The following is a 24,473-nucleotide window of genomic DNA, read 5'->3' as shown; positions in this document are numbered from 1 at the left end:
CACATGATCTCTATAGTCATGTGATCAAGATGATGATTTGCTTTTTCATATTCCATCCTGATTGGCTAAGATTTACATCTAAAGTTTGCAGTAGTGGCTTGTTTTGAACAAAATGCCGCAAATCATGAACGCAGCATCCGATTGCGGTCAAACTTTGCACGCACATTCACACTATGTTGAGGAGCAAATTCCACCCTTTTAACATTGGCCTGTTATAGCGCCACCAGCAGGTCTAATTTAGCAAAACAATTTTTTTGAACAAAATGCCTCAAATCATGAATGCAGTGTCCGATTGCCGTGCAAAGGCCTAAGAACAAATGGCACCCTTTTTACATTGGCCTATTATAGCGCCACCAGGAGGCCACAATAACCTACCTGACCTGGCGGAGACCTGTGCTCCGAGGAGCACTTTTTCTAGTTGTTTACTGTGTGTAGCGCCACCACCTGGTTCAAAAGCTTTCTTACGAAGAAGAAACTGCTTGAAAGATTAGGCCTGTACGTTTTTTTTTACTTATTGTCTTTTTAATTTACAGATCCTCATTGTGCCAGGTGAGTACAGTATTTATCTCAGTCTTTTCATCAACATGACTGCAGTAAATCACAGCTTATTTCTACTTCAGCTGTGCTAAATAAATATTTTAATTTCAGACCCTTTCAGTCTCATGGAACCAATCAGGTGTCAGATGCAGAGCAGAGGACCAATCAAAGTGGGGCTCCTGATGATGTGTCCATCCCACTGCAGCATGGTCAGTCTTTTCAGACAGACAGACAGACAGACAGACAGACAGACAGACAGACAGACAGACAGACAGACAGACAGACAGACAGACAGACAGACAGACAGACAGACAGACAGACAGACATGGTTATTGTGACATGATACTGACTCATTACTGACTATGATTTCACAATAACCAGTCATAATGTTGTCCAGAGGTGTTTATCTTCTGAGGTCAAGTGGTTGTTGAGTAAATGTCCAGTAAGCAGAGATATCTACGTGATTTATTAAATCAGTGTACTCACCTCTCAGTTGGTTTTTGTTGTTCATCAAACTGTTCAAATATGACCCACATCCTGCAAAGCTTCTTATTGACTTTCAACTCATGTTTCACAGAATCATCAAGACCTACATGTGCAGTTGATCCAATCTATGCAAACCCTGAATAAGTCTACAAAATGGATGTGGAGGTAATGCTTTGTGTATCATCAATCATGTTTTCTCTCTTTATTATGATGCATATTCCACAGTTATTGAAGTGTTATGACACTGGATGAAATGTCAGACCACATTGTACTGCATGTTCAATGCCAGTCTATCCTGTAAATGTATTCTTTCTTTGTTTCAGGTCCTTAGATAGAGACGTGTAGGACAAGCGAACATGACAGCTGGAGGAACACATTTAATCACCACCATAGAAACAAACGTATAGAGTAACTAATCCTCTGTTTCCAATATCACCTGAACTAGTTTCTACCAGCAAATTGTAATGAGTTTTGAATTCATTTTAATGACAAGATTCAAGGTATCAGACATGTTTTTAAATCCTTAATAGTTTTCATTTTAATGTTTTTAATTATTTTATCATTATTTTCATCCATTTGTTATACTGCATGTAAATGTGGGAGTATTTAATGTGTCGTTGGTATTTTGTTTTTATTTGTACATTTGCACTTTTTAATTGTACATTTTTACTATTGTATTTGTATTAATCTGCTAAACACTTTGGAATAAATGTTGTTTGAGTTTTGTTGAAAGTTTGATTTTCTTTCAGTCATTTGTTAAACTTTAGTATCAGGTGTCTTTTGTTAGTGTAAGTATTTTGTGTTATATTATGTTTGCATTAATGATGTTTAATGATGTTTAGTGTCTTCCCTCAAGAAACATATTATAAAGTGCTGTATTGTATGTTTTGATGGTGTGAAGATTAACCTGTCCTGTGTTTTTGTTTGTGTCTGAGTGCTGCAGGATTGGTGGTGCACTTCGTTCAAACGGTGGAGGGACGAATAGGTTCTCTTCGTAATACTTCGGTATCCTCTGCACTTAAAGGGATATTTCACTTTCAAACATGTTTGGGGTCATTTTAATCTACTCTGGCTTTTCTGAGCACCCCAGACAGTTTTTAAGTTGCTTGATTCAGTATTTAGATATTTGATATTCATTTTATCTGTCACGCCGCCTTCCTATACAAACCCATTGTAACTTAAATCTCAATTTTAGCCATGTTAGATTCACTGAAAACACCCATCCTTGGTTCTGGTGACTGATATTGCCCTATAATGCGTGAGGGGTCCGTGTTTTTTCCAATTACGTTTCTCATTTATTTTTTATAATTATTTTGGAAAATGAAAAAAATAAATAACAAGAATGTAAAAAGTAGTAAAACACGGCCCCCTCACGTATAGAAAGAAAACAGTCATCAAAACCATGGACAGGTGTTTTCAATGAATCTATCATGGTTAAAATGGAGTTTCAACTTCCACTGGGTTGGTAAGGGGGCGTGTCCGATTAAATGAATATCAAATATCTAAATACTGAATCAAGCTTAAAAACTCTCTGGGGTTCTCACAAAAGCCAGATTAGATGTTGACATGACCCCAAACATGTTTGAAAATCTAATGTTCCTTAAAGCATTTGTATGCTTTTTCTGTTCAATTCATTACCTGTTGCTGACTTAGATAAGAAGGAAGAGACGCGCCGGATGCCGCGCATGCGCCATGACGCTCATGGGCAGTGTTGCCAGACTTTACGAGAGAAACAAGCAACCCGGTCTATGAAAACAAGGCCAAAATAAGTCAAATGTCTAATGTTGTTTTAGATCAGTGGTTCAGACTGGTTCTCAAACATTCTCATGTCAAGGACCCTAAAATTAACATGTATTTGGCCACAGACCACCCATCTGAAACTATTTTGAGCCAGGGACCCCTATACAAGATTTAAAATGTTCCAGATGTTTTACTTTTGTTTTTGAAAATAGCAGATCTACAAGCTCACAACGCAGGCGTGTTGTGAGCTTGTAGATCGTCTGTTTTCAAATATCTGATGTATATAGGGGGTTAAAGTAGTTAAACTGAAGCAAGCCCAAATACACTTTGATTGATTGATTGATTGAATACTTTATTAGAAGTTTGCAGAACAACAAAGCACATGAAAAGTACAGTTCAAAACAAGGTCAGCTAATAGGATAAAACACCCAAGAAAGCCATAGGCTTGTTTCAATTCGGGTCACTATAGACACTATACACCTTTTACAGACGGAAGTCTGTACCACTGTACCTTTTTTGCAAACTGTTAATAAAGTATTCAATCAATCAATCAATCAATCAATCAATCAATCAATCAATCAATCAATCAATCGATGTCAGCCATTGGGGGCGCTGTTCTCAATGCTTGCAGGTGGTGGTGATTTTATATAACGATTACTAATTTACCTAGATAGACAAACATTTTCTCCCGTCTGCGTTCATGAGAACAGTAAGTCTCCTTTTCTTTCTCCTTTTCCCCATTGTTTTAAGTCAGTTTCTTGTTATATAGATTAGATCAGCAACGCGTAGGGGTCCAGGACCCCTAGGGTCCCGGTCCCCAGAGTTACTACAGGGGGCCGGCAAATCTTTGTGTGATAGGATCATGTTTTTACATGAACCACTTAAACCCCAGCATCCCTATTCTGAGTGGAACATTAGCCAAAAATAGCTCACAGCGCAAGGCGTGAGCTTTGCTTATAGATCTGCTATTTTTGGAGCAGAGGGAAAAAAAGACAAAATATTGACGGTTCAAGTGGCTAAATGTGTGAAAATACACATTAATCGAACATACACTGATGATAGTAATGTCAAAGTCTATGAAGCTGTCTAAGAAATCTATGAAAATGTTTAATTTACAACATAATTTTATACAATATGTAGTGGGGGTCCCTGCTTCTTCTCTCTCTCAGCCAAGGGGTCCTTGACCTGAAAACGTTGAAGACCCCTGATATAGAGTAAGGTGTGTTAAGTGTATCCCTTATCAGTATGTTGTGTGGAGGAAGTTTGCTAGTTTTAAATGCAATTCAGTGTCTGCATGTCCGTGCTACATTACTAGTAGGTATTGTGGTTAGTAATGTGTTTCATTTCGCTCAGTGGTGTGTATGTGTATGTTCATGTAATGGGCATTCAAATATGTCCTTTGATGGAGAAAATGACAGCAAAATCATTTTTATTTTATTTTATTTATTTTTATATACAGAAACCACACACACTCTTGCTGTTAAGCTGTTATCCCTGCTGACAACAAATTGAACCTCAAATTGAACCTGAAAGAACTGTGCCCACTCTCTTAGCCTACTGCTCTAAGCTTGTCAGCCACCTGAGCTCAGACTCCATTTCACTGAAATAGATCAAGCCATTGCAGTGGTGTAAAATAAGGATTTTTATACATTTTATACATTTTGAAAACTGCATAATGAGTACTTTCTACTTTGGTACTTGAAGTACATTTTGATACCAATACTTTTGTACTTTTACTCAAGTACATTTTTAATTCTGGACTTTTACTTGTAACAGAGTATTTCTACATTGCAGTATTGATACTCTTCATTAAGTAAAACAATTTAGTACTTTTTCCACCACTGCCCTAAACTTAGCTCAGACTCCATTCCACTGAAATAGATCAAGCCATTGTATTTGCATTTCTGAACTGTCCATGTCCCACCTCTGAGACGCTAGAGGAGTAAACAGAAATGGTGCCATCAAATAATGAGTATTTGAGGACCAATTATACGAAGATATGGTAAAAAATAGGTGAAGCTCCTTTAAATCAGATTTCGCTCTGCTTTGGAGCTGTCCTTGGTAGGCCTACTGGTGCTATCCGTGGTGCTGAAACCAACCTGAGCCGTGATTACCGTGATTACCAGACCATCTCAGCACCATGGACAGCGCAACACCAGCAGTTATTGTGTCCTTCAATGTTTAAACTGTAACTGTGGATTCAATTAAAAGCTGTGTGTGTGTGTGTGTGTGTGTGTGTGTGTGTGTGTGTGTGTGTGTGTGTGTGTGTGTGTGTGTGTGTGTGTGTGTGTGTGTGTGTGTGTGTGTGTGTGTGTGTGTACTTTAGAGTCTCTTTACAACAGCTTATACATTTTAGCAGTAAAAGCATTTGTTATTTGCGTTTCAGGTAATAATTTGGTCCCCACTTCCATGAGACATATTGTGAGCTTGTAGATCTGGTATTTTCACTATTGTTTTAATTAATTCATGTTTTAGTCCTTAATAACTCCCAAGGGACGCCAGGTATTGACAAGGGAGCCTGCACGTCAAATGGCTGATGCTTGGTTAGATGTTGCCTCAACTCGTCAACATAAAATTAATAGCCAAAGTTTAAATAGGGCTGATGTGGTTAATGTATGTTTTGTAATAATAATCACAAAGTAATTAGCAACTAAAGTTTTCAAATAATTGTAGTGGAGTAAAAGAACAATATTTGTCTCTGAGATGTAGTGGAGTAGAAGTAGCCTGGAAACCAAACGAATCTGCCGTTGCAAAAAAAAAATACCCTGGCAGATTTGGCACCACTCAGTTGTGATTGGATTTCACTCCTTCCGAAGTATTGAGGAACCAATTCAGGGCCCATTATGCAAATATGGGGCGGGTTTATCACCAGAGGCTTTTTTTTTTATTCGCCCCTTTGAAATGTAGGTTCCACACAGAGATTCCAGACTAATATCTACACAGTGATATTAGTGTGGCCATGTCAGGCTAGAGAAGTGTAAACTAGAAATTTTAAAATACTCCAGTAAAGTAAAAGTACCTCAAAATTGTACAGTACTTGAGTACATGTACTTAGTTACTTTACACCACTTGTGCAGGAACTTCTCACTGCTCTCTGTACGCCTGGGGACAGACATCCACTTAGTGACATAGACTTTAACAAAAGTGTGACTGTCTGTTGTAACATGTGTTGACAGGAGTGTACAGTCTCTCCACAAGTGGTAAGCTCTCCACCGTCAGGGCATTTAGGTTTCGATGTAGCCGAGGTTGTTGTCCAAGAACTGTTTTTTTGTTTAGTTTATTGCATCGTTGCCGCTCACAGTGACAACCTGACACCTTGATAATTGATAGAAAAACCAGTACAAACGGGTAACAACGTATTTGAATTAGTATGTTGACCACAAACATCGTGACAGCCCTGTGGCATTACCTTGTTTTGTGATCGTGAAGGAGTTGGTTTGGCTAGTATACGTTACCTATTTCAACACTACCATCCTGGGATTTATATAGCGCTTTTCTGAATACTCAAAGACGCTTTACATGTTGAACTAAATAGAGCAAGATAAAACAAAACAAAAACAAAACAACTTTAATAAGAGAATCTAGAGAATAAAAAGTTAAAAAGTTAAAAGGCTGCAGAAGGCCAGGGAATAAAACAAAAGTTGAATGGCAGTTGAAAAGGTGGTAGTGGATCAGGCTAGGTGGGAAAAGCAGTTCTGAAGAGGTGGGTTTTGAGGGAGGTTTTGAACACGGCAAGGGTGGGGGCGGTTTTGATGTGAGGTGGGAGTGGGTTCCAGAGGGTGGGTGCTGCAACGGAAAATTCCCTATCACCCCAGGTGTGCTTGGTTTTTTTGGTGGGGAATTTGAGGAGGTTGGCATCGCTGGATCTGAGGGAACGGGTGGGGACGTGGTTGTGAAGGAGGTCGGAGAAGTATTGGGGTGCCTGGTGGTTGAGGGCTTTGTAGGTGATGATGAGGATTTTGAAGTTTATTCTGTGTTTGACCGGGAGCCAGTGGAGGTCACGGAGGACTGGTGTGATGTGGTCTCTGGAGCGGGTGTGAGTGAGCAGGCGGGCGGCTGAGTTCTGTACATATTGAAGTTTATTGAGGGTTTTGGCGGTGATACCGTGGAGGATGCTGTTGCAGTAGTCTATCCGGGATGAGACACTAGAGTGTACCTGCCACTGTCTGTGGTTTGTTCTTTGTCCTCATTTTGATTGACCCAATAGAAAGCGTGTCACATTCTCATATACTATGAAGGTGATACAACAGGCTGGAGTGACACGGATAAGGTTGGGGATTACACCTTTATAAAACCCTTTAGCACCCTCGTTCCTCCATGTCCTTCCGATGACATCAATTACCCCATTGTATTTATTGTGCTGGTCCCGTAGACGATCTCTCACCACCTGGTATGGGTATGTTGTAGCCACAGCAAATATTTTGGATAATGCGGCCATTGTGATATATTCCACTGGACTCAGCTTGTTGTCTGAAGGCATTTTGTTGTATTTGTTGTATTTTCTCTTAAGCTCCTCATAGGTCATTAACTGCAGTGCTCCATGGGAGGTTCCAAACAGAGCAGGGACATATCCCCTGTATAGACCTGGCACTCCCTCTTGGCGGTAAATCTTTACCAGAGCATCAACCATGCCCTTGTACTGTTTACTGGATGGGTCACAATTGTACTGAAGCAACAACCGGGTCTTGGTTACCCAGATAGGGTTGGTTAAGGTGACAGTCAGTATACCTGCTTCAGCTGCAGACACTAGGTGCTCTGTGGCACTCAGCTCTGTTTGACGTCCTTCTTGTGTGTATGCTTTGATTGCATCGTAAAATAAAAAGTAGAGTCCCCATGATGCCCCAGCTCCGCAAACGTTGGGAGTCACTCCCTGGTAGAGTCCTCTCAGTCCCTCCTTTTGCCAGACACTCTTCAAACAGTGCAAAATGCCATTGTATTTGGGTCTTAATTCCAGGCCGTCGCTTACAGCAAATCTGAGTCTGACCAAATCTAGAGGATGTAGCATCATTGTTGACAAAACTCCTCCACTGAGACCTGCGGCCAGGTTCTCCAACCTAACATGGCTCAGCATTTTCTGGATAAGACTGGACCCTGTGGGACTTGAGGGTCCTGTAGGGGCAGAGCCCATCTTCAGTGATTGAGTGTAAACAGTGCACATGTAGTAAAATTCAGCTACAGTCACATCAAACACCTCCTAAAATTAACCTTTGCATATTCAATCTTTATGTAGTTGAGTCATCTGTGTATCTGTCTCGCTCAAAATATGTGGATTACTGACGACTGACCATCATATTAACCACTGATGTCATAGATGACGTCAGCATGATGTCAATAATCTCCATGGGGTCTGAGTTGGGTGGGTTGGGCATAGTGTAGTTTTTGTGAGGTTAAAGTTAGGGTTGTTGCCGTTGATCAGCGTCCAGAAGCACAAGGAATAGGTTGGCCATAATGAAGAACAGGAAGAACTTGGCCACACCGCGTGGTGGCAGAAAGCGTCGAGGACAAACTTGTCTCTTGTGCTAACATAAACGGTACAAAATCGACATCTACAGACTATGTCGTTTGTTTCCATGCCTCGTTCATAGGGCCACAATCTGTTAATCAAACCAGTATGAAGGACTGGTTATAATGCAGCAGAGTGGCTGAAGGGACGTAAACGGTGCACCCGCTTTGTATGTTATCAGCCCATTAAATGGCCGTTATCATTGGTTATTTTCACAATCTTCATTCACTGAATGATGATTAGATTGGTTGTTGTACTGGGGGTGGGTCATAGCCACTACAAACATATTACAGTAGTACACTGCATGCTGGGGGTTAAATGTGAGAGGTCAGAGGTCGTACCCGTGTAAGATATAGCAGGCGATGACTTTGGAGAAGCATACGACATATACGCTACAATATTGTTTTATTTTTCACTCAAATGCCAAGATGAACACACGTCTGCTTCTGCTCTCGTGGAAATCAAGCTTTTACATTCCACATAGTTTTGTTGTGTCTGGAATTTCTGTCAATCAACCCATTACCTGACTCCACCTTCATACAATCATAACCATCTGCTGTCTATAAAAAGCTTGGTCCCACCTCAACTCAGTCTTTCTCAACCATTCTCCTACTTTGTAAATTGTGCATTTTTTTTGTGCACAATTAACCACTTAAGTGTTATTTTATACAAATTGTGAAAATAGACGATCGGCTATTTACAGATTTTTGGTTTATTATTATTATTTTATTAATAAATAATGCCATACCAGTGATCATCACAGTCAAAGGACTGAGCCTCAACCCTCAACACCAAACAAAATATTATCAAAGGGATTTGAGGGGGAATTGTTGCTTAGAAAAAGAAAGGGGGATAAACAAAACCAACATCCCTATGAAATTATATGTATACGTTTTTTTGAATCTTGAAATCTTTATGGAGGGAAGCCAGGCGGGGAGGGTGATCTTTGTCTCTGCACTCCAATAAGGAGTGAGAATCTTTCACTAGCAGCTCCAAGAGGGGTCTGCAGCAGTGTGAAATTTACAGCAGTGTGAAAAAAAAGGCAGATCTTGACAAGACAGACCGCTGCGCTGTCGTTTCCATTTTTCAAAAGATATATAAACGAAGTTTCATTCAAGCATACTAACACAGTGCTAGTGACAAATATACAACTACACAATTTGAGGAAAATAAGATGAAAAAAATAATTTAACAACTGTTTGTGCGTCGGGATTTGCACCTTTCCACTGATTCTTCCTCAAGCTGTACTATGCAGACACTTTGTTGTCCTTCCTGTACTCTGGTAAGTCTGCCTGGCTGCTTCTGTACCCTCCCCTATAGCCATGGGGAGGACCAAAGGACCCTCGGCTGTTAGAATGGCCTCGGTTCTGCCGTGAGGAGATGTTGAACGTCTCAGAGTTCAGCCGTCTCTCGTCTACCCAGGCCTGTTTCCGTTTCCCAAATTTGTCATTCGCTTTCCTGGTGTCATCATAGGAGGAGATTTGGTCGAAGAATGACTTGGACTTGTCGTAGTAGGAGCCTCGGGCCAGTGGGTCTTCGTCTTTGTCCCCTTCACTATTCTGGGTGGGCACGCTGGAGACGTTCTTATCCTCTCCATTCACCACTTTCTCTGGCTCGCTCTGAGACTCCCCATCTTTCTCCGCCTTATTGAACCGGGCGTTTGCACTCTCAAAGTCAAAGTCTTTCTCAAACTTCATGGGTCCGTCACAGCGCACATTTAAGCGTCCCTGGCCGGCGTGGCCGCGGTGACTGCCTCTATCCCTGCCTTCACCACCTCGTGCCTGCTCAGACACAGGCTTGAGAACTTTCCTTGCATCTGTGGTCCGCCAGAGCTCTGTGCCATCCTGAGTCTTCTGAACTCTGTGGCTGGTGGGGGTCGGGGCTTTATGGCTATAAAAGGGGATATTGTACCTGGGCACCTGAGCAGTGGGGTTGGAAGATGGTGCTGATTGGGTGTTAGAGGTGAGAGCATGGCCAATTGCACTGCCCTGATACTGAGTTGCTGCTGCTCTTGTGTAGCTTCCTAAAGCTGATTGCCCATGGCCGACAACTCCAAACTGTGGGGGAAACACAGGATGGTTGTATTGGGGAACTTGGCCCCTGTTGAAGAGGTCATAGGAACCATCCGAATGGAATGAGGCAGTGGATGATGGAGCTGAGCCCATGGAGAACTGGACGATGGCGGGGTCTTGGAGCAGAGAGCATGTTGGCTTAGGTGGCTCACACACAACAGTCAGATCCTTAATGTTGCTTCCTCTGAAGATGATGTTCTCAAAGATCTCATCGCTGCATGGGATGGGCCTATCAGTGGGGCGATCCTCTGTGCCAAAAGAACGAACCTTGGCAAGTGCAATGGTGGAGTTCACTTGGTCTATAGTGTAGAGGATTCCCTCGTAGCGATTCTCAGCCTTGGAGATGAGGCTGATTTTGCTCCCCAGATATGGCGTATGTCCGCTCATTGTGACTGCCTTGGGCTCGGCAGGTCTGGTACACAGCTAATTAGATGGTTTATCGCAGATGCTATAGACCCAAATTATGTTTTATTCTCTTTTACCATATGCGCCCAAGCCGGCTAACCACTACACCAATATGTCCAGGAGCACTTATGTAACGAACCTTTTATGTTGTCTCATTTGATGATGTCACCCTTCCAACATGCTCTGATTGGACAGTGGTCATAATAATGATGATGGCATGATGATGTCAAATTGATGCAATATGTATTTGGAATGTATTTATGTATGAAGTCACAACATTGTTGTGACATCACAGTGACTTTCATTAATGATTTCCATTAAACCTTTAAAAAGTTATATAGTAAAATAGTTACATATTTATAAAATAATATTAATTTTAAAATATATTTCAAGGGATTTACTTCCTTGTGCTTGTGTTGGGCCTACTGGCAGCACGCACAAAATAGTTGGTGCTGATTGGTCCAGTGGTTTGTTAGATTAGCCATGGACACACGGGCCCTATTTTGCGCTCAAGTCGCGCTACCCACTATTTGGGGATTTGGCATCATGCAAGGGGCGTTCCCGTGGCCGAGTTGCTATCTTGCGTGTCAGCCTTATCCCTAAAACACCTGCGCTACACCTTACATTATGCACAGGTGTGGGTGGCTTGGGCGTCAAACCAATCAGCGTGCCAGGTGCCATTGCCTTTAAGTGCCGACTGCACTATGCCTTATGCCCAGTGCTATCTTACGCTCTCTCCCTCTCTGCCCATGGAAGAGGCAGTCCGACATTGATTGTCTTGGAATAAGATAATATTTGATACACAGAATTATCACTCACACATTGCTGGTTATAGAGAACTTTAAATTACAGCTATTGCTTGTGTTCTGGATTAATTTAACTGGATGGTCTGGTGTGGTTATAGCAAACACAGATCAAATTACATTTTATTTGTCTTTGATAAGCTTAACTGGCAACTGCTGATAAATACAACTTATTGACAAAAGGAATGAACTGTCACACTTTTGTGTGACAGTCAAATTGTAATGACTATCACATTCACAATCACTTAATTCAGAATTGCCATAAACAACCAAATTGATGATAAGGAATAGTGGGTGGTCTGAAAACCCACTATGCGCTTTCCCATACATGTGTCAGCAAGATAGCAATTTTACACCCACGGGCACACCTCCAGGCGCAAATTACGGAGTCTGCATAATGTATAGCTGATAGCGCGGCCGTAAGATACCGTTTGGGGATAGCGTCAGCTGCCTTGTGTGCAATTAACGGGTAGCGGGTAGTGCCAAGGCATAGCACGGCGCACAAGATAGGGCCCATGCACAGACACGAGTCATAATCAGCCTTTATTGTCCCATAACAATATACAACACAACTGTCTCTGTAAAAATGTCTTTCTAAATGTCTTTCTAACAAGACAAGGTCTACTAACGGCATGGCTTCCATGTGGCTCTACGATGTCATCTTGATGACACCATATTGACACATTGAATATGAAAAATATTCTGCCCTACTGGCATGCACAGCACTGATTGGTCCAAGTTTGAGAGATTACACTGGACCTGGACATGCACACACGCACGTACACACATACGCACATGCACAGACACCACACAGACTGTCTGACAGACAAAACAGACCTTCTTCTAGACGGCTTTCCCCATAGAAACCATGGCGTAAAAGTGTTGGCTTCTAAACTCTGGCTGAATCACATCTGACTGATGACACTGTCCAATCATAGCGCATTGGAGGGGTGTTGTCATTCAATACATTTACTGGAGAGCATAAAAGATGAGAATGTTACATGTGTTGCTCATGTAAAACAGCTGCCTTTGAGGAACCCTAAAAAAGCAATTTCATTAAGTTAAGTTTTGTATTCAACTTACATTTTTATCTATAGCAACCATGGCCCGTGTAAAGCAGACCCGTAGGACTGGGGGCAAAGCCCCACGTAAGCAGCTATACGACAAGGCTGGCAGGAAGCAGAAACGTTTCAAGCCTGGTACCGTGGCACTGCGTGAAATCCGTTATTACCAAAAGTCCACTCTGCTGTTGCTTCGCAGGCTGCCCTTCCAGCGCCTAGTGAGAGAAATTGCCCACAACTTCCAGACTGATCTGCGATTCCAGAGTTCAGCCATTGGAGCTTTGCAGGAGGCAAGCGAGGCCTATCTTGTGGACTTGTTTGAGGACACCAATCTGTTAGCCATTCACGAAAAGCGTGTCACCATAATGCCCAAAGACATGCAACTGGCATGCCGCATTCGCGGGGACTCCCGGGGAGTGACCTTAAAATGATTTCTGTTTCCAACTGTTCCTAACCCTTCCTGTATTCTTGATGAGACTGAGGAAACGGTAGAGGCTGAGAATAACTGAGACAAGGCAGAAGATTAAACAACTTGGAGAAAGGGGAGGCTTTTGATCAAAAGCCCCTCTCTGCACAGCAGATCACATCCCTCAACAAATATATGAAGATTCTTAACCACTAAGGTATACTTTGTCATAGGACGAATAGCAAAAATAGCTGATCTACAAGCTCACAACGTGTAGCATCGCTATTGTTGAAAATTATTTGGGAATTTGCCCAAAATAGGGACACCAGGTTGAAAGTGGTTAAAGATATTGAAAAGGTAGAATATTTCAAATGGTACAGGTCAATATGTACATTTTTCAGATTTCGATTTTTTTTTTTTTTTTCCCTCCGGTATTAATAATTTTTATTCTATTTCTATTCATTTCAGAATACAACTCTAACAGAAGAGGCAGCCCTGGCTCTGCCTGAGGAAAATGAGGACCAAAAGAACAGAATGAATAAGAGGAAGAGTGCTCTTCTGACTGAAATGGATAGGGGACGATGATAGACCAATACAAGTCTCAAGTCGGATATTTTCTTTCTTTTTTTGCCAGACCCAGGGGGTCAGGCCTACATGAGGCTTTGTCGGTCCCCTTTTGCCTCGGTTTTCGTCCATATATGGACGAAAACGTTTTCTTACATGTCCCTCTTTTTGATTGGCCAAGCTTAGCGTGACGTAGTTTAGAAACCATTCAGATTTCAACCACTAGGGGTCTGGCAGTACCAGGTCCCCTGGTTCCCTTGTTCTGTAGTATGAGGTTGTTTTTGTTGTTTTTGGAGTGCAGTGCGAGATGAAAGTTGGTCGGATCCAATATCTATCTATCCAAATATCTATAAACCCACAAGTCTCTGTATCCTTTTTATGCCCATATATGGAGATCTCTGTATCTTTCTGTCTTCTCTGTCACTTTCCTGCCCATATATGGAGATTCCTGATGTCATCAATATGATGTCATCGTACTCCTTCATTTTTGCCTTTGGGGGCACCACCTACTTTTTTGTGTAGAAAAAGAACTCGGTTTGGCTCCTCCCCTTTCTTAGTCCACTGAGCTGAGCCGGCATACCGGGCATATGCCCGGTGGACCCCTGGGCCGGTGGGCCGGTGGGCCACCCCCAAAAATATTTTTGAAAAATATTTTTGCTCCCGTTTTAGGATTATTACGGTCATTTCCGGGTCGCGCGGCCCAATTATTAGTTACGTTAACTAGATGTCAGGGCCCATCTAGGCCCGATCCGTCCAGACAGCACTGGCCTAGTCACTCTGCACACACGTCATGCGAAGTCCGGCCCCTCTGGCCTCTCCTCTCCTCTCAGCTCCACTCCTCTCCTCTCCTCCCTCCCCGCTTTGCTTTGCGGCCCTAACCTCCAGTCCCAACCTCCCAACCTTGGTCATGTGATAAAGAGGTCAGACTTCCTGTATCTGGTTGCTATGGGGTTGTCAGATCAGGCTGAGGGTCTGATAGGAAAATCAGAGAATCGATCAAACCGAGGGTCCGATCACTGATCGAGGTGGGGTAAGATGCCTAAAACATAGCCATAGCTCTGATCAACAGTCTGTGGCGGGTCTTGGAGGCATGTGGAGTGATCCTGTGCTTGCGAATCCCGCACGAACTTTCGGAGCTTTTGTCAATTATATAGTAAGATGATTGGGCTGGGATTCATTTCAGTGGCGTAATTTACATAGGGTTGCTGGGTTAAAACAGTGAAACATTTTTTTATCAGGCAAAACGGCAAAACGGTCCGGGGGGAGGTGGGCTGGTTCGGACCAAAATGCCAGGGCTGAATTTTGGTCCCAGTTCGCCCCTGGCCTATATATAAGCAGATCGGCAGCTCAACCGGCAGCTAAACCGTCTATCTGACCGACTCGACACTGGGCACAGCACTCCCTCGGGTCGTCGGTAACACGCCGAGTTTGAAGCCGGTCGGTCGGACGGACAGATGGACGGACGGACGGACGGACGGACGAATTGTTCTCGAACGTGAGCTACAGACACGCATTTAGTATGATAATATAGGACTAGACCCAGGTTGGATGCAAGTTGGAATTGGATGCCCCACCCGGTTATGCAATACCCATTTGATGTGCATATCATATATGGAGAATTCTGTATCTGTGTCCGTTTTATGCCTATATATGGAGTTCCATGTCAGGCTTGCTCAAATATAGATAAATGTCACCAGGATACTCCATGGGGATTTGCGGTTGTATCAATATTTTTTGCAGATCCGCTCCCTCTGGTCCTCGGGAACAATGCAAGTTGGAAATGCATGCCCCACCCGGTTATGAAAACTTGTTTTACCCGTCTGTCTGTCTGTCTCCTTATGCCCATATATGGAGATTTCTTTATCTGTCTGTGTTCGCCAGTACTATGAGGTTACATTGATTACATTGAGTCTCTCAGTGTCCCCTTTATGCCCATATATAGAGATATCTGTATGTGGCCCCTTTATGTTCACACTAGACCGATGCCCAATGCGAGATTGATGCAAGTTGGAAATGCATGCCCCGCCCAGTTATGCAATGTTTTACTTATGCACATTTCTGCATCTGTCTGTTCCTTTTGTGCCCATATATGGAGTTCTCTGATGACATGAGTATGACAGGGGTCAGCAACCTTTCCGACCTTTCTGATAGTCAGTGTGGCATATGAACATACATTTTTGCCAGACCCAAGGGGTCAGGCCTACATGTGGCTTTGTCGGTCCCCGTTTCGTCCATACATGGGCATAAAAGAGGGCTTTATCCCTCTCCAAACGGTTCCGTCCATACATGGGCATAAAAGAGGTCTGTCTTCTGTCCTCTTTTTGATTGGCCAAGCTTAGCGTGACGTAGTGCTCTGATCTTTCAACCATTAGGGTCTGGCAGTACCAGGTCTCCTGGTTCACTAGTTATCATGACACTAGAATATTTCTAACACATTTTGATTGTACACTAAAAACCTTTATTTTTGTCTCCGCCAGGCCGAAGGCATGGTGGAGAGTATGTTTTACCCTCCGTGTGTGTGTCCGTCTCAGCCAAGCTAACATTGGTCAAGCTTCACGTGACACGTGACAATATGTAATATAAATAGGTAAGACAGGATTAATCAGGAACAGTACTCGCCTGGCGGAGACCTGTGCTGACCCGAGGAGCACATTTTCTAGTTTTAATCTTATTTTGGAATAAGTGCACTTATTCCAAAATAAGATAAAAGAATTAAGGTTTTTCAGTGTTATGTCACAGTGATGTCACAGTGATGTCACACTGACAGATGTCAGTGTGATGTCACAGACAACAAAGATTTAAACCACATACACATGCTGTCCACTCTTTAATTGATATTACAGGTGAATGTCCAGCTGAATAGCTTTTAGAGAATGACTGCAGATAAAAAGAATGAGGCTAAACTGGCCACACTGGATGGAAATAATTCTATGGATGAAGGCCTTGGACTGGAGATTCTGCAGATAATCAAGGATTCCCAGCAGCAACATGGTCTCAGGCATGGAGACTACCAGAGATACAGAAGATACTGTTCCCACCGACTGCATCGCCTGCGCAAAACCCTGGGCTTCAAAATGGGCAACAGACACAAGTTCACAGAGAAAAAGATTACTGTTGAGGTGCTTTCTGACAGTAGGTATCTACTACTTGTTCTGATGGAGGCAGAGCGGTCATGGAGTTATGCCATGGAGTTGAAACAGGAAGCCATTACAGAGCCCCGTAAGCGCTTCCACTCACTGGCACGGTTGCATAAGGCTGCCAAACACGGTGGGAGGCTGGAAAAGCTCTGTGAATGTCCCCGTGTTGATGCCAGGACCAAGCTGGAGGCACAGGCCTACACTGCCTACCTGACTGGCATGGTGGAATTTGAGCTGCAGCAGTGGACGCCTGCTGTGGAGGCCTTCAACAAGTGCAAGACGATCTATGAGAAGCTAGCAAGTGCTTTCACTGAGGAGCTGGCAGTGTTGTATCATCAGCGTGTAGAGGAAATCTCACCCAACATTCGCTACTGTGCATACAACATTGGTGACCAGAATGCCATCAATGACCTGATGCAAATGAGACTGACTGGGGGAGGTGGAGGCTTTCTGGCTGAGAAACTAGAGGCTCTGATTACCCAGATGAGGGCCAGGCAGGCGGCCACCATGAGTGAGGTAGAATGGCGAGAGCGCTCGGTGCCTGTAAAGGTTGAGAAGGTCCGCATCTTCCTCCTGGGCCTGGCGGATAATGAGGCTGCCATTGCTCAGGCTACAAATGAAGAGACCAAAGAGCACCTGTATGAGACCCTGTTGTCCGAGTGCAGAGACACCATCCAGGCTGTGAGAGAGGAGCTCAAGGCCGAAGCGAAGCAGCGCGAGAGGGGTCCTGATCCACACAGTGGTAAGGTATCCAACCTGCAGTTTCTGCACAGCTACTTGACTTACATCAAGCTGTGTACTGTGGTGAAGAGAAATGAGAACATGGCCAACACGCTGCAAGTTAAACTGAAGGAGCCTCAAGCTGCAGACAATAAGAGAGGCCCTCGCCCCCAGGACCTCATCCGTCTGTATGACATCATCCTGCAGAGTCTAGCTGAGCTGTCGAACCTGCCGGGAGTGGAGGAAGACGACACCTTTCAGAGGGAGGTGGCCCTTAAAATGCTGGTCTATAAGGCCTACAGGTGTTTCTTCATAGCCCAGTCCTATGTGGTGGTGAAGAAGTGGAGTGAGGCTTTGGTGTTGTATGAGAGAGTGCTGAAATATGCCAGAGAGATTCAATCCAAGTCCAAGAGCCTCAACAACAGTCTGGAGGATCTCCCTGATGTTCAGGAACTCATTGCTGATGTCGATGCTGAAAAATATTCACTTCAGGCTTCTGCCATTTTAGACATTGACGAGATTGCTGAGGTTCCATCCCAGCAACAGGTGAAAGACAACAAGCCCCTCAGTGAATGTTTGGAGACCTTCAACCTCGGCCATACTCTTGTCCACAAGCAGGCCAATCTGGTCCACTTCCCTCCTGACTTCCAGCCAATCCCCTGCACGCCCTTGTTCTTTGACCTAGCACTGAAGCATTTGGCGTTCCCACCATTGAACGACAAGGTGATGAAGCAGAAGAGCAAGGATGACAAGGTGGAGCAGAAAGGCCAGGGTGGTCTGACAGGCTACATCAAGGGCATCTTCGGCTTTGGCAGCTAAATTGAGCCGGGGAGAGGGCCCTTCAAGCCCTCCTAGATATTTCATACAGTGGTTAATTGATGTAATACTTAAGGCTTAAAGGTTGACCAGCCGGCGGACCACGTCGTCACGCTCATGTCACTATGACTCATCCATATATATATACTGTATATATATAATACACAGTTCATCACAAAGAAAACACATTCTGGTCACAAACACACTTTACACTACTTTCTTTAACCCTCTATGTGACAATCTCACTTGTCTGATAGAACAAGCAATTACACAATGATGGTCTCTCCATGGCTATTATGAGCACCTCGCGTTTCATCAGAGAGCACCGTAATTATCTCTTATTATAATAATTATAATAACTAGAGGTTCGGCCCCCCCGATCAGCTACATCACAGCTACGTTGCACCGGTGATCCAACTGATATGGCCATATATGGAGATGTGCAGTAGGGTGGGGTACTAGCGACCAAGAACAAAGATGCTATGCCCAAAAATAAGGATGCTGCGGCCAAAAAGGAGGAAAGCTGCTGTGGCTAAAATGTTAAAATGTAGTTTTATATTAATTGTACAATATGTAACTACATTGAAGGCGGGGAAAGAAGCCTAAATATTAGCCAGAGCACTGATCAACAGTCTGTGGCAAGTTTGGAGGCAAGTGGAGAAATCGTACGTACTTTTACCCCCGACAAACTTTTGGAGGTCATTTCAATTATAGTAGTAGGACAAGACTGTCATGAAATGTCAGTTTACAGCTTAGATACCAATATAAAGAGAACAAGTGCATCTGTGTCTGTCTGTATTTGTGTGTCTAAAGGCAAGTGGAGGGATTATGTTTTAGCCCCTGTGTCTTTCTGTGTTTGTCTGTTTGTCCGTGTCCCGTGTCCCTTGCCCAAATATATAGTAAGTGAGAGCACTTTTCCAGTTAACTTCTTTTTTCATTTCACCTTTATTTATCAGGCCAGTTGAGAGCAAGTTGACACCCTGATTACAGGAACAACTGTCAATCGTAGTAACAGAGTACATTCTGTACACAAAAGAATAATAAAAGATAATGGACATATTAGAAAGAAAGTTCATAGGACTTATGTGCAGACAGATTTCAAAGTGTTCTTCACAAGCTGATTGAAGCGATCAAGTGAAATACAATTATTTCGTTTTTACAATTACAGTTTGACAATTCCACATGTGTGTGCGTGTGTGGGGGGGGGGGGGGGGGGGGCACTGAAACGCAGTCTTCTCCAGATTAGTTTTGACAATTAAAACCACAGGTAATGTTTTGCACAGGTAAATGTCAGTAAACTGTTGAGATAATCAGGCATTTATTGAGCAAAGCTTTGCTGCTCCCTTCTCATAGCCAGTGATGGCCAACCAACCTTTTCATAATGATACAGTGATGATGAGTAATGAGTATGGCAACCATCCCCAGTTATAAAGTGGAGGGCTGAGTAATATACTTAGCTTTAGTGAGGCTGAGGAGAGAGCAGAGTGCATATCAACAATGTCACCTTAATCTAAAATGTATCAAAATGTGTCTTGAATGATCTGCTTTCTACTGTTAAAATGTAAGCAAGCTTTGTTTCTATAAAGGACTGCTCATTTTGGTTTCAATCTTGAAATGATTTCTGTAATGTGGGTTTAAAAGACAGTTTATCATCTATCCAGATGCCCAGGCATGTAGATCTGCTATTTACATATCTTGACTTGACAAAATCTACTAAATCTCAGCTAATACTGGGCATGATGTCATTCTCCACCTTACAAGCTGACACAGTGCTGTGTCGAGAGGCCTAAAACCAGACTGGTGACAAAACCTATATTTTGTTGATAGATAGATATATACTTTATTAATCCCGAAGGAAATTTGCTTTGCTCAACGGCTCCAGTGCAATGCTGCGTATTAGCAGCAGTTTAATTCCTAATGATGACTGGCGTATTGTGCGTGTGAGTAATTTCTCTTTGGAGTTGCATGTACTTCATATGTCCAGCAGATGGTAGTGATCTACAGAGAAACTGGCTGCTCTAGGGGGATTTGGCCTGTGGGCAATCAAAAAAAGTAGCATTGATCACCACAGGACAAGGCAGATTCTTAGTTTTCATATAGCCTACCATATTTTAATTTTTGTGTTCCATTTGTGTCACCTGACCTGCAACAACCTCAAAGTATGCAGTCGTTTTTGAAAAAAATAAATAAGAACAACAATGTGATCTGTTTCAGGAAGAAGCGCACCGTTCAGTAACACGGGGCGACCCGAGCGAGCGGAGTTTGTGCCTCTGTGGGCTTTAATTCAATTAAATGTAATTAAATTCAATTGGGCTTTATTGGCACGAGAAAACAGACGTTTAAATTACCAAATATTTGAATTGTGCATTTATGGGCTAGAAATAGTTAGGGAGGATAACTTGGTATAAGGCTTTTGAAACAAAATAGCAACACAATTTGCAGTCAAGATTGGACGGTATAAATCCTCTGAGACACAGCATCAGTTTTTCAAATGTATTTAAAGGTGCATCTTGCAATAGATGTGAAAGATTTGGAATATTTTCGTAACATTTTAACAAGTAGGCTACAAATCTTGTATGGGGGTCCGCGGTAGCCTGATTATCGTGAGAAGCGGTCCACTTGGTGGTCTGGACTCTGGAGCCAGGCTAAGTCCGCGGCCAAATACATATTCATTTGGGGGTCCTTAACATGACAAAATGTGAGAAGAACCACCACTGAGTAGTACCTTTAAATACAAATGTGTTTGTATGTACAACAATAGACAGTATCATTGGTTCTCAACCCCCCCAGGGCAGGGGTCACCCCTGGTCCTGGACCCCTGGACGTCACCCAAGTTGGGTGAGTTCCAGGGGGTCCGCATCAAAAGTAGTATAATGTAGCATCACAATCATTTTAACCACTTTATCCATTTATATGTTGGCTATTCAAAAACAGCAGATCTACAAGCTCACAGTGCATCACGAATTCGTGCTGCACCATTTTTTTAAAACACAAATCTTCTCTTCTGGGGGTCCCTGGCACTAAAGCTTTTCAGATGGGGCCGGTCCGCGGCCAAATACATTTCAAATTTTGGGGGTCCTTAATTGGCACAAAAAAGTTTGAGAATCACTGTTCATATTCTTATGTCACTATCCCGCCCCGTCGGGCCAGTGGGCAACACAAATTGAACCGCACCAAACGGACAAGCTACACTGTTGCCATGTCGGTTTATTATAAGCGACTTTGGGCTTCTTTTTCTGTAAAGTTGTTTGTAAAAATTGGTAGTTGCGGGTTGCGTTTTTTTGGGCTTGTTTCTAAAGTGAACTTGCTTATTTAGTCTTGTTTCCAATTAAAAAATATTTTCATGTTTTGTGCCCAGGGGAGCATTTGTGTTGTTTGTTAGAATGTTTATTATTTAACATTTCATCACAAAATGTTTAATATTTAACATTTCATCACAAAAGTGTTCAAAAATAGCAGATCTACAAGCTCACAACACGTCGCGCTGCGACGCGCTGTGAGCTTGTAGATCGGTTATTTTCAAATAGCAGATGAGGCTCATGTGGCCCTGTAGGGCTTGTTTTCTTAGACCTGCGTATTTCTCTTCCAATATATGGCAACGCCGCGACAAGCTACTGTAGACGTCATGTGTTTCTATGCCTCCTGCGCAGACTCTGTCAATCAGAGGAGAACCCAACATGAAGGGCTGGTTATAATGATGCAGCACAGCGGCTGAAGGGACGAGAGAACATCAGCAAGAAAAGGCTTTACAGGTCAAATATCTGCCTTTATTGCATGTTTATAACCACACCGTGAGTTAGGTGCGTTGTGGAACGCTCGCACACGCAGCTTGTCATTGGGTATGATGTCATAATCCCACCGATATGAGCTGCATGACATGATGGGAGAGCAGATATTAGCAGGTTGCTGTAGCTAGTGTTGCCATGTCCGCTTATTATAATCGACTTTGGGCTTGTTTTTCGGTAAAGTTGCTTGTAAATATTGGTAGTGTTTTTGGGCTTGTGTCTAGTCTAGTGCCTGCTTATTTGGGCTTGTTTCCTGATGTTATTTAAACAAATGGTTCTCAAACATTTTCATGTCAAGGATCCCCCCAAATTAATATGTATTTGTCTGCGGACCCTCCATCTGGAAATATTTTATGCTAGGGACCCCCATACAAGATTTGTGTTATTAGTTTTAAGTTATTAAAATATATTACACATTTTATTCCACGATTTTTATGTAAAATAGATCTGAGACGCGTTGTGAGCGTGTAGATTGGCTAATTTCAAATATATGTTTAAATGTATGTTTAAAGGGCGAAGGCCTACATAGACCTGGTTGCTTGTTTCTCTCTTAAAACCTGGCAACACTGGCTGTAGCGATGGTGGCTAAACAAGCGGCTAGTTAGCAACGCAGGCTAACGTGAACGTTTTAGCTGCTATAATACTACTGATGCTGTTGTCCTGCCTGCCACTAACATCAATGTCAGTATTGTCAGTGAATGATAGCGTTATAACCTCACCGGTTGATCGATTGATAGCAGAGGGTTAATCGATTCCATACAGTAGTTGTTTTGCTCCTATAGGGGGGTAAACATCTGTGTGGTCTTTTACCCTCAGCAGCAGTTGTGTAATTGTAATATTAATCACCAGCTCATGTCACATAATCATTGATTGATTGATTAAATACTTTATTAACAGTTTGCAAAAAAAACCCACAGGAAGCACAGTTCTATACAAGGTCTGTTAAAAGGATTAAACCCAAGAAAGCACTGGCTTGGGGTCCTGTGTACTCAATTCATCGAAACATTTAATGACAGACAAATATACAGTACTATGCAAAAACATCATATAAACGAGTAGTAATCAGATAATCAGAAAAGAAAAGTTTGTACAGTAAACAGTTCGGGGGGGCTTGGACTTTAACAAGGGCCATTTCCGAATTTATTACCACCTATTACCACTTAATAATGTTGCCACTTGAACATAGAAACCAGTTTTGTTGTTAAAATTATAATTTCAATGTTACATACAGCATGTGCACAGGCGAGTCAGAAGGCTGTATCTAATTAGGTAGTCGCTATAATATCAGTGTTCCAGTGCATACCATATAGCTGTTATGGCATCTTCATATTTATACAAAGAGGTTATTGTGAAAAGGACACCAAATACAAGTGGATCCCCCATGTTGTGGCAAAGACTTTGTCAATGATGTGACACTGCTTTGTCCTGCAGGTAGGCTGCGTTTGCAGCCAGGAGAGGAGAGGGAAAGATGCCTCCTCCATCTTTTACCCTCGATGCTCAGCTAAGATTTCATGACAAATGGCTGAAGATAGACTTGCAGGTAAGTTGACCTTCACAGGGGGGTGGTTTTACATGAAAGACTTTCATGTCGTATTTGCTTTTTGGAAATAGAACAGCATAGCATGTCAGTCAGTTGACTCGATTCTAATATCAAGTGATGACCCTATATATATAGGACTATGTAATTACTGATCATTATGAACACAGACAATAATATTATTGTGATCAGTAATGATCAGCAATTACATAGTCACATTCAGTTGCATTGAAATGTCATGTCACATGTCGAGTTCTAATTGTTACCTGTCAATGGCCATTTTACTATTAGAACTTGTCAGTGTTATAACCTCATTATGTGACAGCTACTTTGCCCATGGGAGTCATCCTTGTTTGTGATGATGGAAATGTACTGTGTCGGTTGTTTTTAGGCATTTGACCTCCTTTCGCAAAACAATTCTGAGTGATGCTTGTTGCTGTTATTAGATTTTAGTCATTATGTTCTCATCATGGCTTTCTTAGAACATGCTATTAGACTTACAAAGTTGTTACAGTGGTGAAAGGGAGTAATGGTGTCCCCTCTCCCTCCCCCTGAATTTCTTGCCATGCTGTTACAAAGATGTAAACAGAACATGATGATGCAAGAATGGGGCATTACACACCATGACTAAGATCTGTAGGAATCCGAAATACAGCCAACCTCAGCACACACACACATCTTCTCTGTTTTCACCAGTTGTGCAAGAACAAATACAAAAAAGTGTGTGTGTGTCTGTGTGTGTGTGTGTGAGATTAATGAAACCACCAAAACTGTTTTTATTTTAGAAATTAGATGTTCCTTTGACATGTACATGGATGTCAGCTGTAAAATACTGAAATACCAACCACTTGCTCATGCCATCTCTGCATGTGGGTACAATTGCAAAACAATTGCTTTGATA

The 24,473-nt window shown here is 42.6% G+C and overlaps 5 protein-coding genes across 20 annotated transcripts in view; 3 read left to right on the top strand and 2 right to left on the bottom strand.

The window, feature by feature from the left end:
• Positions 1-6,949: 6,949 nt before the first annotated feature.
• Positions 6,950-7,891, bottom strand: LOC308086895 (solute carrier family 25 member 32-like; the record flags this gene model as incomplete). Its single annotated transcript, XM_080430537.1, has 1 exon — positions 6,950-7,891. One exon carries the CDS (start codon positions 7,889-7,891, stop codon positions 6,950-6,952), a length of 942 nt encoding a protein of 313 aa, XP_080286663.1.
• A 1,622-nt stretch (positions 7,892-9,513) lies between these two features.
• LOC308086894 (protein LSM14 homolog A-like) lies at positions 9,514-10,725 on the bottom strand (the record flags this gene model as incomplete). The annotated part of the gene is made up of 1 exon (XM_080430536.1): positions 9,514-10,725. One exon carries the CDS (start codon positions 10,723-10,725, stop codon positions 9,514-9,516), a length of 1,212 nt encoding a protein of 403 aa, XP_080286662.1.
• Positions 10,726-12,648: 1,923 nt separating this feature from the next.
• On the top strand, positions 12,649-13,038 carry LOC308086893 (histone H3.3 type 2-like; the record flags this gene model as incomplete). The annotated part of the gene is made up of 1 exon (XM_080430535.1): positions 12,649-13,038. One exon carries the CDS (start codon positions 12,649-12,651, stop codon positions 13,036-13,038), a length of 390 nt encoding a protein of 129 aa, XP_080286661.1.
• Positions 13,039-16,450: 3,412 nt separating this feature from the next.
• LOC308087100 (signal recognition particle subunit SRP68-like) lies at positions 16,451-18,253 on the top strand (the record flags this gene model as incomplete). The annotated part of the gene is made up of 1 exon (XM_080430791.1): positions 16,451-18,253. The coding sequence occupies one exon, from the start codon at positions 16,451-16,453 to the stop codon at positions 18,251-18,253; it is 1,803 nt and encodes a 600-aa protein (XP_080286917.1).
• A 3,667-nt stretch (positions 18,254-21,920) lies between these two features.
• herc2 (HECT and RLD domain containing E3 ubiquitin protein ligase 2) overlaps positions 21,921-24,473 on the top strand; it is an 86,052-nt gene continuing 83,499 nt past the window's right edge. For 12 of the 16 annotated variants that reach the window (XM_080430751.1, XM_080430750.1, XM_080430749.1 and 9 more), the window contains exons 1-2: positions 21,921-22,002; positions 23,467-23,575. In XM_080430751.1, the coding sequence (XP_080286877.1) occupies positions 23,504-23,575 (72 nt within the window). In that variant the 5' untranslated portion in view covers positions 21,921-22,002; positions 23,467-23,503. Of the gene's footprint in view, positions 22,003-22,695; positions 22,717-23,466; positions 23,576-24,473 lie in introns of those variants that run through there. The other 4 variants (XM_080430753.1, XM_080430752.1, XM_080430754.1 and 1 more) reach the window with 3 other exon arrangements.

This window comes from Gymnoscopelus braueri (genome assembly GCF_963280865.1).
Source record: "Gymnoscopelus braueri genome assembly, chromosome: 6".
Taxonomy (NCBI): domain Eukaryota; kingdom Metazoa; phylum Chordata; class Actinopteri; order Myctophiformes; family Myctophidae; genus Gymnoscopelus; species Gymnoscopelus braueri.
The sequence above is the reverse complement of the archived record's forward strand: the minus strand, read 5'-3'. Positions and strand labels throughout refer to the sequence as shown.